The sequence below is a fragment of the Perissodus microlepis genome, chromosome 7 (genome assembly GCF_051167445.1).
Source record: "Perissodus microlepis isolate ML-2025 ecotype Zambia chromosome 7, ASM5116744v1, whole genome shotgun sequence".
Lineage (NCBI taxonomy): Eukaryota > Metazoa > Chordata > Actinopteri > Cichliformes > Cichlidae > Perissodus > Perissodus microlepis.
In genome coordinates this window covers 4,369,936-4,383,530 of record NC_140467.1, presented here as the reverse complement: position 1 = coordinate 4,383,530, position 13,595 = coordinate 4,369,936, and the positions used below count along the sequence as shown (strand labels likewise).

The following is a 13,595-nucleotide window of genomic DNA, read 5'->3' as shown; positions in this document are numbered from 1 at the left end:
TTCCATGCGAGATTTAAACACAGAACGCGAGATTTCCCTGATAGCCATGGAAACGACAACGGCGTTCAGTTTCTAATTGAGGAAGAGGCGGAGTGATTTTCCTCTTGTAATGTTTTTATTTAGCGGACCATGGAGCTCCCGGAGACACTTAGAAAACATTTAGAGGACTTTTCTCGCAACGTTTTGTTTGACCAGAGTCGGACGGAGTCTTCCTCTAAAGACCGCGACGCGTTTTTGGCACACGGTGAATGCAGCTAACGTTACTGATGAATTAGCATTGGTGTTAGCATTGATGTAGCTGCACTAATGGCTGTTGTTTACTCAAACTAAGCTTTCCAGTAGTTTATTTGCACTTAGGTTGCTTATTCGGTTCGTGCATGTTCTGCTGTTTGTATTTGTTTTCAGACAATCGAGTTCTTTCAAGCCTCCAGCTCCAGATGTCTCTGTACTTTAACATGTGGTTCTTCCCCTGGTGGTGGATCAGTGAAACTGTAATGCTGCAGCTTAAGGTATTATGCCAACATAATTTTGGTTTACAGTCTTGACCCTTTCCACTCTTATTTAGACTGTTATGCACCTTTCTGTGGTATGCTGGATTTCAGCATCAGGGGTCCACCCTGTAAAGGTCGCCAGTCTGTCACTGGACTAACAAAGAAAGACAGACAACCATTCACAGCTACAGTCGATTTAGATTCAATAAATAACCTAACCTCACTAACTGCATGTGTTTTGACTGTTGGTAGTACCCAGAGAGAACCCACACAAACACAGGGGGATCATGCAAAGTCCACACAGGACCTTCTTCCTGTGAACCAACAATGCTAACTACTCTACCATCTGCTGCATAGTTTCCTGGCCATGGATCCAAAGTGTGAATTTGATGATCACCAGGCCACTTAGTTATTACTTTTTCCCTTGTGACATGGTGCTCCATCCTGTCATGCTGGAAACTCCACATGTGCCTGAAGGTCTCCCAGGTTAACATGTCGAATGTCTTCTGCAACCTACCCTGTGCCCGAGGTACTAAATTAAAGCCCCTAAGTTACACAAATGTTTGTGGGATACAATGAACGTGGGCACAAATTAAAGGGAATGAAGCTGCAGTAAATCCTGGAAAACTTTCAACTGAGTGCCCAGATTTTGTTTTAGTGTTTTTTGTTAATTATTTGTGAGCACCACATGAAACATGTAGCTCACCACTGAAACATAAATAGTTACTGGACAACACATCAACTGAAATAACAGTAAATACCAATTTTAAAGGTTATTGAGACAAAAAGGAGAATACATGATAGCAAGAAGACTATTATGTATCAAAAATTACAAACCTTGGCTTCCTTTTATACTCGGTGTAGTTATTTAGCAAAAATCACATTCAGTTAAAAATATGTTAAATGTATTTGACCTTTTAGTAGTACCGTGTGCCACGTTTTGTTTTTTCAAAAACATAGACTTTGTCCTAGTTTGTTAGGAAACTGTAATCTTACCAATAAAAACATTCCAAAATACACAAGTGGTTATGAAGAGGAGCAGAAAAAAAAATCACATCATACGTTTAAAAGCAAGGATGTGGAAGAATGAACAAGATTTAACATTTGAGACACATTTGGCACTTTGCAAAATTTTTATATTTCAGTTGCTTTAAAGTCAACACATAAATATTTTTTGAGTGTTTTCAGCTGGACATAAAATCCCAAAACAGTAATATCTGACTTTTTCGATACTTATTATTTTAAAAAAGTAAATCTGAATATGCAACAGGAAATTTGCATAAGTTTATCTCAGAGTGTAGCATTTTTTAAAAAAAACATTACAAAGTGGATACAAGTTTTAGTGCTAGACTATAAACTGTGTTGTTTGGCTTGTTATTTCCACCAGTATCCTGCTTTGTCAGACTACTACAAAATCATCCTTGTTACTATTCTTATCCTGATGACGCTGATCGAGGCTATTCGACTCTACCTTGGTTATGCCGGGAACTTGCAGCAAAAGGTGCATTTATACATTCACATATGAAATAAGGATATTTGTATAATTATATGTAAAGAAACCCAGTGAGTGGACGGCAGAGATGGAAACTTGTCAAATGACTGTGTTTGTTGAAGGTCCCAGAGCTGGCTGGATTTTGGCTCTTGAGCGTCCTGCTGCAGTTTCCATTAATCCTGTTTCAGCTCTTTAATGAAGCCATCCTTGTTCAGCCCCTGGAGAGAGGTGTTCACATCGTCCTTGCCTTATTCATACTCACACAGGTATGGTAAGTTGCATTGTCAACATTTTCAGAATTTCATAGCTACATTTATTAACCCTATTTTATCCCTGAATGCTCCCAGGCCATTTCTGGTTTTGTTGCGCTCCGCGACATGGTCAGACACACAGAAAGCCAATTTCATCTGCGACAGTTTGACTGACTTCTCAAACTCTGACGTCCATATCTGGACACATCTGGGCAAAACCTCTGCTCACATCTCCAGGGTCACAGGCTGACAACAAGAAACTGTCACATTTTGTCTTAGACATGCTGCATGGGGTAGCTGCTACTCAAGATCCGTTATTGAAAATAGGGGATTTTTAACATATATTTTTTGTATTTTATTAACATTTATTTTATTAATATGTTTTCACATTTTGCATTAAAAAAAAAACATGAACATGATGTGAAACCCTTGTCGTTTGTTAGAAAGATCCAAAGATGAAGATTTTTCAGCCATAAATCAGGTCTTTATCAGGGCCATTAACATTAAACAAAAAGGAAAAAAAGTGATTAAATTCAGAGTCAATTTATTTATTTCATGTTTAATAAGAGGCATTTTTTTAACTATTCCTGGAGTTTTCCCTTCCCTCTGATCCATACTGAGTATTTTTTTTCCTATGGTTTCTTTTGTAAACAACTGTTGAAGTAAAAAAGAAAAAAATTCCATCACTGACCAGTGACTAAATTAAGTGTGTACTTCTCAGATTAGAGGTTTTCGCTTGTGCGAGGCTGACTGTGATGTCCTTTTGACCATTACTTCTTGTGGAGTCACAGTTTTATGGCTTTCTTCTCCAAAGTGATAGAGCCTAATGTTCTTAGCCTGAAGCACACTGACTGTGTCACTCTGTGGACGTGGAAGTTGCTCTCTCATGGGGGATGAAGGTAAAATACCCCTGTGTCTTTTGTCGTTGCTTTTTCTGAGGAAATTGAAAAAGGAGAGACCAGGGTTTAAATGAACAATGTTTGTATTATTATCATACTATTTAACAGAAATAATAAATCACAGAATTAAGAGGATAATGGAGAAGTTCACCTTATTCCTGTTAGGTCCCTAAGCACAGGCACAAAAAATCTGCATGAATCGGGTTCCTTCAGGGAGGTGTCACAAGTATGAGCTTTCAGGTCCTGAACATCATGTCTGAACAGTGATGAATCCACTGAATAAAGTCAAAGTAAAGTAAGTAACAGTGATGGAGCTATTTCATGAAAATTTATCACAACAATAACTAACTACAAACTGACTAGTCTTTATTAATATAACAAATGTGCAACCCAACCTTCTGAGGAATTGTCTTCTTCCCTTTTATACCATTTGGTCTCGGTCATTTCTGTGCGTGAAGTCTCTTTTGCATCAACGTAATGTGAGAGCCATGAAGAGCTGTCTCTAAAAATGTGCCGGCCACTGAATTTGTTGTTGTTGAAACTTGTCAGTAGATGCCTTCTTGGAATAATTTCTGGAGACATATTCACATAGGTGAATTTGGGAGATCTGTCACAAAAGAGACAACATTTCTCAATCTTCTCAGTTCTGTTTAATGATAAAGATATAATAAGATTGTGAGGTTTACCCGTGGGCTGATGTAAGCAAAGGTGGCAGCCCTGAAAGGGGAAGACAAGTTTCACTACAGAGGAGCGACAATTTGATACAAACTTGAATTGACTGACTTTTTAACATTAGTAATAATATAATTTAGTTCCACCTGAAAGAAGTGTACAGACAGACAAACCTTTGTAGAATTTGTAGGGGGTAAAAGACTGGCGGTGGCAGTGATGTTGATGCTGGCTGGACTTTACGATTTTTGATGACGGTGGAATGAGAGCCCTGAGGTTCAGTGGGGGAGAGGAGTGCCCCGGCTGTCCTGTCTCCATGTCCGGATCACCTGTAAAGTAAGTCAAGCAAGTGCTCCACATTAGTTTGGAAATACTTTGACCTTTACCTGCAGACTGAATCTCCAAAATAAACCTTACCTTTTTGGGGTGAAGCACCGGTGTATTTGCTGTGAAGTGGGCATGGTTCTGGACTGTAACGTAGATCTGAGTTTTCCTGATTGACAAATTTGAAATGAAAGATTATGGTCTGCTCCAAGTATTGCAAGACATCTGGAGATTCTCACTCTGTGAATTATTAGTGCTTACAAAAGGCAGGTTTATGGTTGATGCATAAGGCTTCAAATAAATGACCTTCACATGATCACCTTTACATGCTCGCAGCCCTGCTACAGCCTCACCTGACTGACCTCACCATGGTGAGTGATTGTAAGACCTTTTCTCATCAGAGTGTTTACCTTAACAAAGGAGGAAACAGTAAGGATCAGTAAATGTCTTCATCTGTTTACCAGCCTCAACATTGTAGTGTAGCTGGTATTACTGTGAAGACCACAAACACGTTTGGATGCTGTTTCATACGTGAGGTTTCTTCCTGTGGCGTTCAGCAGGCTTCTTTTGGACGCTCTCTTTGATTGTTTTGTCAGGGGGCACGTCAGACTCCTGCAAAGATCATCAGTATTGTTTACAGCAGTGATTCCCAAAGTGTTGGAATCGTTTGAATTTTAAACTAAACAGGATAAGATGCAATTTTACTGGATAATAATGGAGTGGTTCCAAAATCAAACAGAATTTTCTATTGAAATTTCCTTTGGTATCCCAAAGAACCTTTAATGAGGGTTTTGCAATTTGGCTTAAAATTTTCATGAAATAGTTACAGTGGCTTGCAAAAGTATTCGGCCCCCCTTGAGCTTTTCCACATTTTGTCACATTACAGCCACAAACATGAATCAATTTTATTGGAATTCCACGTGAAAGACCAACACAAAGTGGTGTACACGTGAGAAGTGGAACGAAAATCATACATGATTCCAAACAGTTTTTACAAATAAATAACTGCAAAGTGGGGTGTGCGTAATTATTCAGCCCCCTGAGTCAATACCACCTTTTGCTGCAATTACAGCTGTCAGTCTTTTAGAATATGTCTCTACCAGCTTTGCACATCTACAGACTGAAATCTTTGCCCATTCTTCTTTGCAAAACAGCTCCAGCTCAGTCAGATTAGATGGACAGCGTTTGTGAACAGCAGTTTTCAGATCTTGCCACAGATTCTCGATTGGATTTACAACTGGACTTTGACTGGGCCATTCTAACACATGGATATGTTTTGTTTGAAACCATTCCATTGTTGGCCTGGCTTTATGTTTAGGGTCGTTGTCCTGCTGGAAGGTGACCCTCCGCCCCAGTCTCAAGTCTTTTGACCAAGAGGTTTTCTTCCAAGATTGCCCTGTATTTGGCTCCATCTATCTTCCCATCAACTCTGACCAGCTTCCCTGTCCCTGCTGAAGAGAAGCCCCCCCAGAGCATGATGCTGCCACCAGCATATTTGACAGTGGGGATGGTGTGTTCAGAGTGATGTGCAGTGTTAGTTTTCCGCCACACATAGCGTTTTGCATTTTGACTAAAAAGTTCCATTTTGGTCTCATCTGACCAGAGCACCTTCTTCCACATGTTTGCTGTGTCCCCCACATGGCTTGTGGCAAACTGCAAACGGGACTTCTTATGGTTTTCTGTTAACAATGGCTTTCTTCTTGCCACTCTTCCATAAAGGCCAACTTTGTGCAGTGCAGGACTAATAGTTGTCCTATGGACAGATTCCCCCACCTGAGCTGTAGATCTCTGCAGCTCGTCCAGAGTCACCATGGGCCTCTTGGCTGCATTTCTGATCAGCGCTCTCCTTGTTCGGCCTGTGAGTTTAGGTGGACGGCCTTGTCTTGGTAGGTTTACAGTTGTGCCATACTCCTTCCATTTCTGAATGATGGCTTGAACAGTGCTCCGTGGGATGTTCAAGCCTTGGGAAATCTTTTTGTAGCCTAAGCCTGCTTTAAATTTCTCAATAACTTTATCCCTGACCTGTCTGGTGTGTTCTTTGGACTTCATGGTGTCGTTGCTCCCAATTTTCTCTTAGACAACCTCTGAGGCCATCACAGAGCAGCTGTATTTGTACTGACATTAGATTACACACAGGTGCACTCTATTTAGTCATTAGAACTCATCAGGCAATGTCTATGGGCAACTGACTGCACTCAGACCAAATGGGGCTGAATAATTACGCACACCCCACTTTGCAGTTATTTATTTGTAAAAAATGTTTGGAATCATGTATGATTTTCGTTCCACTTCTCACGTGTGCACCACTTTGTGTTGGTCTTTCATGTGGAATTCCAATAAAATTGATTCATGTTTGTGGCTGTAATGTGACAAAATGTGGGAAAGTTCAAGGGGGCGAATACTTTTGCAAGCCACTGTACAATTTAAAAAGAAACTGGAGTAATGAAACAAAATAATGGGGATTAAAATGTACTTACTATTATTCTTTTGACCCAATTTTGACCCTAAAATTGTCCAATAGCCTGTAATTAATAGGAAATAATTTTTGGATGTGTGATGATCAGAGCTATAACTAAATATCTGAGTTGGCTGCAGAAGATTTTCAGATTTTATATTTGGCCCATGTGACATTTCTAATACATAAAACACTTAGGTCAGGAGACCATTTCTGACTGTATCTACAATATAAATAATGAAAATTCAAATCTTAAATGGACTTTGACTTTTATTCAAGTCTAGATAACCTCAAAATATTTCCTCTTTTGTTCGATCATTTCATTTGTTAATATACATCCAGTCCTGCATTTCAGGCCTGCATCACATTTTTAAAACAAGCTGGGATAAGGGTAAATGTGGGCTAATAACGTCGCAATAATTGCAATAACAAAATAATGATGTCAATGGGTGACTGTAATCATGATTTGGTATAAAAAAAATGAAAAAATTAAAGAATTGTTTAAAAGCAATTGCATATTTCTCCCTCTAAAGTGCATAAAACCATGAAATGGTTCAAGGAATCTGCAGAAATGCCAGACTCCAAAAGGCAAGACCAGAAAAAGATTAAATATTTTGAGTTCATAATGGCTAAAATCAAACAAAAGTCAAGGTGAACTTAAGAATCACCAACTTCTTCTTTTATTTAAGATCTGGCTGATTAAAGACTTTTCGTGTTGCTTTTCAGGACCTTTTGCTGTGTTTTGTTTTTTACTCTGTTTGGTCGTCGTCTATTCCTCTCTTTATGACTCCTGAAGTGTTTCTTTTTTTTCGTCACTGGAGTTTGCTGTGACAGAAAACAGAAGCATGTTGTAAACTAACAGAACATATGACTTAAAACTGATTACTACAGTCAAACAGGTGCTGGAGGCTTCGGTGTATTAGTGTAGTCAGTTTACCTCTGTATATGTTTCTGGCTGGTTCAGCAAATGAAGTGGGAGTCCTTCTGAATCTGAACTATCTGAGCCACTTGTGCTATGAGAGCAAAAGAAAAATGTTTGCATTCAGGCTAATTCAGAAAATATTCTCCCAATCTCACATTGCCCAAGTGTGGTTAGTATGGATAAAAATATATATTTTTATCACCTGGTTTCGAGGTCAGAGCTGTTGCCCAAATCTTTGCCCAGTCTTTCTCTGAACTCCTTTTGCAGCAATGCCAATTCTGTCAGACAGTAAGTGATCTCAAATAAAAAGCACAGACAAAATTAAAATAATTGCATACGTATACAGTCACTATATCAAAACACAAGTATCCAGGATTATTATTAACGGTCATACAATAGCAACTCAACTGAGTTGGAGCTTACTATAGTATATGTTTTTATATTTGCTTAATCTCTCACCTTTATTGGATCAGGGTCACAATAGTCCAGGAGGGTGTCACACAGGTGAAAACCCAGGGACTTCAAGTCTTGAGTAGTAAAATGTGTTCCTCTCCTGTCGCCTAAGAGTTCAGCAAATTATAAATCCGCTTACTTGATATGTGCAAGCTTACAAAAAACATGCACATCTTCAGAAAGTTTTTTACTCACCCAAAGTGGAGCCTCCAAAGGTGGCCTCCATGGTGTAGCTGTTTTTGATGCCAAGTCTCCACATGACAATTCGTCCTGTGCCCTCTTTGCTCTTCTGCACCCGGAATTTACAGCTGTTAAAGGAGAACTAAGAAAAGAACAGTATATATGAAATATCAAGAGTTTGATAGGTAGTAAACTTGAAGTTCAAATACTGGTGAGTGACAAACAGGTGGGTAAGGTAAGGCCCATACAACCACAGAAAAAATGTAGAACTTTAATCTTAAAAGTCAGCAACACTGTTTGAAAGCCCTCAGACAAAATACACTTTACCTTATTGCTAGCATTCTTGCTCATCATTAGTGGAAAGACTCTCGCGTGAAGTTTCAGTGTAGAGTCAGCTTTGTTTTTGCAGCCATACATGAAGACATTGTTTTTTCGGCTGTGACCATGAAAATCACAGTAAAGAACTACATCTCTTTCGGCCAGTAATCTGAGGAAAATGCAGTGTGGCAGAGATTTCAATTAAGAAACAAATTCAGTCAACATTCACAATCAAAAAAGAAAAAAGAATTGTGTATGCACAGGCTGTTTGGTAATCATCATATTTGAAACGAATTAGAAAGCCTGAGGCACTTCAAAGGAGAAATATCTTGAGCTTGATTAAGCAACTCTAAACATGTCAAAAATGATTTTTTTTTTTTTAGCATTTAGAATTTTTAGCATTTTTTTTTTATCAAGTCTCACTTTTCCACCATGTTTCGGGTGTGCCACACAGAAGGAAAGGAATCTCTGAGCAGTGTCCTGTAGTTTCTGTTGAGGTCCCTGCCTGCAAGACAGCAGCGGTAGTTACCCACCACGACACCATCTGGGTTCAACATTGGGACCACCTGCAGCACCAAAGAGGAGCAAACAAAAATTAGCTTAATTGCCATAATTAAAACTAGAAAAACACAGCGATCTGTAACAATATGTTTAAAAAAACAAGTGTATTATAAAAAAAATTGGTTTATTATATTAAATTGATTGTTATCTTCTTTCACAAACAAAAAACAAACACACAAATTTGCAATGTATTTCAGTACGGATTAACACATTAAGCCAGAATAGAGACAACAGGCACCTTAAAAACAAAAGTGTCCCTGAGAAGCTGAGCATCATCTGAGTCACCAAGAAGAAAGTTCAGGAATCCCTCCATCATCCAGGATGCATTGGATTCTCCTGGGTGCACCCTGGCTGTCACCACCACAGCCTTCTTGGTCTTGTCGTCCATTCTGTTAGAGTCCTGGGGTGTTACTGTTATCACATACACAGCGTTTCCAGCAAGACTTTGGCACAAGACCCGTACTTTGCAGTACGACCTAACTGTAGGGTTGGAAGTAATACGGCTAAGGTAGCGCTGCAGGCGTGAATATGTGTAGGGGTAGCAGTGGGCCAGGTAGCAGGTGTCTGAATCATAAGGGAACTGGAGAGTCCAGGAGAGTGAGTAAAGGGTGATGCCATCACTGTTGTTGTCCTTTGTATTCTAAGTGACGCAGAGAAAATATACTTTTAGAAACAATCCTGTCTACAGTCAGACTTTCAATTCAGGTTTTAATCTTTGACAGATTACCTCTACACTATGTTCATACATTTAATTCTCAGCTAATGTTCAAAGGGAGAAAGTGATTGGTTCTGGGAAATAAGGTATCATAGTTAAACTTAATCCAGATGCCACCTACCTGACTGCAGTTCTGGTAGTATTTGATATTTGAACCTGCGCGTTTCCATCCAACACCATTCTCTTCAGCATCCCTCTCAGAGTAGAGGAGTGGTTTCATACCCTGTGAATACAGACTGCTCCTCTTCATCAAGTTAACGATAGTGAAGCGGTAGGTGACGCCAGCTTTTGTGTTCCTGACCCTGAAGTAAAACCACTGCGTGTGCTTTGTTGTGTACATGTCTGTGTGCAGGGTCAGCTCATAGTCATAGGCACCCCTGAACAGGCAAGAAAATATGAGCAGAGATCCAAACTGAACCTAACATTACTCCAAAAGTGAAAATATACAACTGAAAAGAACAATAAACCTGCAGACTTACACTTGGACGGCCTTCTGAAGGTTCCCACTCTCAAACCGTGACTCAAACTTGAGAGTCAGCTCTGACTGACTGACATCATAAAAAGTGGCTCGCTTAATGGGTTCTCTGCTTCCTCCAATACGAGAGTAGGTGAAATATGGGTGCTTAGCGGCTTCAAAGGGTCAGAAGAACAAAAAAAAAAAAAAAGAAACACTAAATTTACTTAAAGCTTTAAGATGCACTGAATTTACATTGTTTTTTCAGAGAATAGTGACAGTATACAGTGTATAACTTAAAGTACATATGAAATAACCTGGAAGTGCAAACATAAATCCCAATGATGACAGTTAAAAGTTACCATGGTCAATGCAGAATACCACCTTCCCCCTCTCCTCTCCGACTGGCAAGGGTGTCCTCTCATATCCTGTGCACTGATAGAAGGGCTCTGGCTCTGGTGGGTCCCACTCTAGAAAATACACTCATTTTAAACAAGGGAATGCCAAATTTCTGTTCAACATATTGTTGGTATGGTTTTTATTCTTACCACTAAAAAAAAACAGTGACATCAAAGTTTTATTGAAATGAAGCATTACCTATGTGATGGATAATGTCGCTGATGACCTCACACTCTATTGGCCAGCGGATGCCGCATGAGAAGTTGACCAGTTCTGGTGGTGGCCTGAGACTTATAACAGGTCGTCCACCACTGATGGTAACAAGTAGCTGTGTGGTCCTCAGCTTCTGACTTAGGTCTCTACATACTGAGTGGGAACATGAAACACCTTTAATGCTATTTTAACAATCATGCTGTTTGCTACAATCTTCATCATGTATGCCCACTTGCCTCATGGGGTTTACGCTGACAGATGCAGTTATCTAATTTATAAAACAGTGCTTGTTAAATATATAAAGATGTAAAACTGAAATGAGATGACCATGCTTGCTTTTCAAAAGTTCATTACATTGACACTCGTGTATCAGCAACATTTAGGCTACATACATGTTATACAATAACACCCTTTATGAAAACAGCTTACACTGCTTCATCTTTGTCAGTTCCTCATCATCTTCATCTGTGCGGGAGTAACTGGTGTCTGCTGTGTCCAGCTGGTGGGCAGTTCCACAATTCCTAACAGCAGAGCTGACCACGGTTGATGTTTTCTCTGCCTGGTCAGGAAAATATAAGTAATCAGTGCTGGATCAAATTTTAACCAATAAACATATATAACTTAGCACCTGTACCAATACTGGTTTGTAATCAAGACAATATAAAATAAAAAAATTTCAACATCTTCTAGTGGATGTTTTCAGTTATGCTGTTTTCAGGTCTTTCCGTCGGTGTTACATACATAGAGTTCAGAAGTTTACACACACTCATCACTGGAATGAAAGTCATGGGATTTTTAGGCTTTTAATAATTTCTTTGAACAATGTTTTTTTGTGTATGTGTGTGTTTAGGATCATTGTCCTTTTGGAAAGGCTCATTGTGTTTTAAATGTCTAGCTGTTGTTTTTAGCTGAAGAATTTGGAGGTAGTCCTCCTTATTTCACTCACTTTGAATAACGTACCAGTACCACTGGCAGCAAAACAGCCCCAAAGCATGACGCTACGAACACCATGCTTGACAGCTGGTACAGAGGGCTTAAGTTTGAAAGTTTCACTCCAAATATATACTTGCCATTATGACTAAATAGCTAACTTGCTAACTTGTCTGAACATAAAACTTTAGATTTCCTGTCCTGAGTATGACTGTTTGGGTGTTTTTCCACACCTTGGGAAAGTGGTGACACATCAGCATAATTTGAACTTATGTACAACTGTTTATTTTAAAGTGTGTCTGTATGCTTTCTGACCCTGTGTCTGGAATACAGAAAATCCTAAATAATTTTCATTTTTAAATTCTTTAATAATATAGGCTGTACAATCATTCCAGCCTGGAAAAAGAAAAGTTCAAAGAATTCATTAACCCCCCCCCCAAATTACCATTTGGTGTTTGATATTTAAGCCCATGATAAGTGTATATAATCTTCTGACTGTATAATTTCAAATCAAAGCAACAGATCAAAATCAGCTGATACCCCCCATTTTCCTACAAAGAGACACAACAGGATCTGATCTGATACAGGATCTTCCACCATTGGTAGTCCAGGACAAATCACTGCAATACTTTCAATGACAAAAATGTGTTTTGCCCGTGTGTGCAACCTGTATCAGAAAAAGACCAAAAGACAAAAACAGTTATTTTGTACATTTCAGTAGTGGTTTCTCACGTCGTTTAAATTCCAAAGGAAATGTTCATTCTTTTGGTTTTTCATATAGTTCAGTTTTAATTGATTTTTAGATTGGATTGGATCTTTACAGTTTAGTTTGAATATCAAGACCCCGCAGGGTCATTTTTCAAAAAGGATTAGGCCTGGCTTTTGTTTAAAAAATATCTACCAAATCAAACACGTACAACTGCCCGCTCTGGCGACCCCTTGTGAATGAGGGCGCAGCCCAACGTTGCTGTATCAGAGCTCTGCTTTAGTAAACTAAAATAACATTTAACCTAAACAAAGAAACTCCAAATTACCTGTGTAGGTTTGAGTGTAGAATCTCTCACGGTGATCTTAACCTGGCATTCCTGCATGAAGACAGCAACTTAAAACCCTTGTTCACTACATTTTCGAGCGTGTAAACGCCACTACTATCGTTAGCATACATTCTTTTGGCAGCTTGCTAACATTTCTGACCGTGCTAGAGCTTTCTACGTTTATCACACTCTGACGGCCACTTACCTCGCTCATATTTGATTGTTCCACGGCCCCCCGGCGAAATATAAGCGTACGTTTTAGAGGTAAGTAAGACTACACTGAACAACCTTTTTCGGGGGACCTGACTTTGCTAAGCAACCAAAAGCCTCAACACCAAAGTTGCCATGGAAACAGGTAACTTACTGAAAAAATCTAGGAAATGCGCGATGATGATGTCGATAAGAAAAAAAAAGACTTTGTGTAAAATATTACATACATTTTCAAAATAATTTTATAGTTACAAATGATAACAATATAATACTAATAGTAACATTATTATACGATTAATAATAATAACATTACATGGCAGTACGGTGACTAGATTACCCTCTTTATACGGGACTGCACAGCATTTTTAGTCTTTGTCCCCTGTCTCACATTTCGGCTGGACCGTTGAATAGTCTGGCTTTTATCCATGGTCTATGAAGGGAAGGCTTTTTATTAGCCTATAATCAGAGGTGGGTAGTAACGAGCTACATTTACTCCGTTACATTTACTTGAGTAAGGTTTTGAAAAAAATGTACTTTTAAAGTACCTTTTTTGCACTATACTTTTTACTTTTACTTGAGTACATTTGTGAAGAAGAAACGGCACTTTTACTCCGCCACATTTGCA

The 13,595-nt window shown here is 39.0% G+C and overlaps 2 protein-coding genes across 3 annotated transcripts; one reads left to right on the top strand and one right to left on the bottom strand.

The window, feature by feature from the left end:
- Positions 1–32: 32 nt before the first annotated feature.
- tmem17 (transmembrane protein 17) lies at positions 33–2,653 on the top strand. The gene is made up of 5 exons (XM_084932912.1): positions 33–244; positions 406–509; positions 1,879–1,992; positions 2,106–2,249; positions 2,331–2,653. Exons 1-5 carry the CDS (start codon positions 130–132, stop codon positions 2,406–2,408), a joined length of 555 nt encoding a protein of 184 aa, XP_084789038.1. The 5' UTR covers positions 33–129; the 3' UTR covers positions 2,409–2,653.
- Positions 2,654–2,761: 108 nt separating this feature from the next.
- agbl2 (AGBL carboxypeptidase 2) lies at positions 2,762–13,211 on the bottom strand. Of its 2 annotated transcripts, XM_084932904.1 has the most exons (23): positions 12,966–13,203; positions 12,761–12,811; positions 11,226–11,355; positions 10,782–10,949; positions 10,547–10,654; positions 10,210–10,360; positions 9,852–10,107; positions 9,254–9,655; positions 8,878–9,020; positions 8,464–8,623; positions 8,152–8,278; positions 7,963–8,063; positions 7,706–7,800; positions 7,519–7,594; positions 7,311–7,406; positions 4,658–4,738; positions 4,480–4,536; positions 4,220–4,295; positions 3,979–4,131; positions 3,820–3,850; positions 3,529–3,740; positions 3,285–3,408; positions 2,762–3,168 (listed from the first exon to the last, which is right to left on the bottom strand). In XM_084932904.1, the coding sequence occupies exons 1-23, from the start codon at positions 12,972–12,974 to the stop codon at positions 2,952–2,954; spliced, it is 3,024 nt and encodes a 1,007-aa protein (XP_084789030.1). In that variant the 5' UTR covers positions 12,975–13,203; the 3' UTR covers positions 2,762–2,951. The 2 variants fall into 2 exon arrangements, with proteins under 2 accessions (XP_084789030.1, XP_084789031.1); XM_084932905.1 differs by lacking the exons at positions 2,762–3,168; positions 3,285–3,408 and having other exon boundaries at positions 3,535–3,705; positions 12,966–13,211.
- Between the last annotated feature and the right edge of the window lie 384 nt (positions 13,212–13,595).

Excerpts from the sequence above, each read along its gene's own strand:
- tmem17 (XM_084932912.1), top strand. The coding sequence starts at position 130 with ATGGAGCTCCCGGAGACACTTAGAAAACATTTAGAGGACTTTTCTCGC. Across the intron at positions 245-405 it reads CGACGCGTTTTTGGCACACG|ACAATCGAGTTCTTTCAAGC; the intron begins GTGAATGCAGCT and ends ATTTGTTTTCAG. Across the intron at positions 2,250-2,330 it reads CCTTATTCATACTCACACAG|GCCATTTCTGGTTTTGTTGC; the intron begins GTATGGTAAGTT and ends GAATGCTCCCAG.
- agbl2 (XM_084932904.1), bottom strand. Across the intron at positions 9,656-9,851 it reads ACTACCAGAACTGCAGTCAG|AATACAAAGGACAACAACAG; the intron begins GTAGGTGGCATC and ends TGCGTCACTTAG. Across the intron at positions 8,279-8,463 it reads GCAAGAATGCTAGCAATAAG|TTCTCCTTTAACAGCTGTAA; the intron begins GTAAAGTGTATT and ends TTCTTTTCTTAG.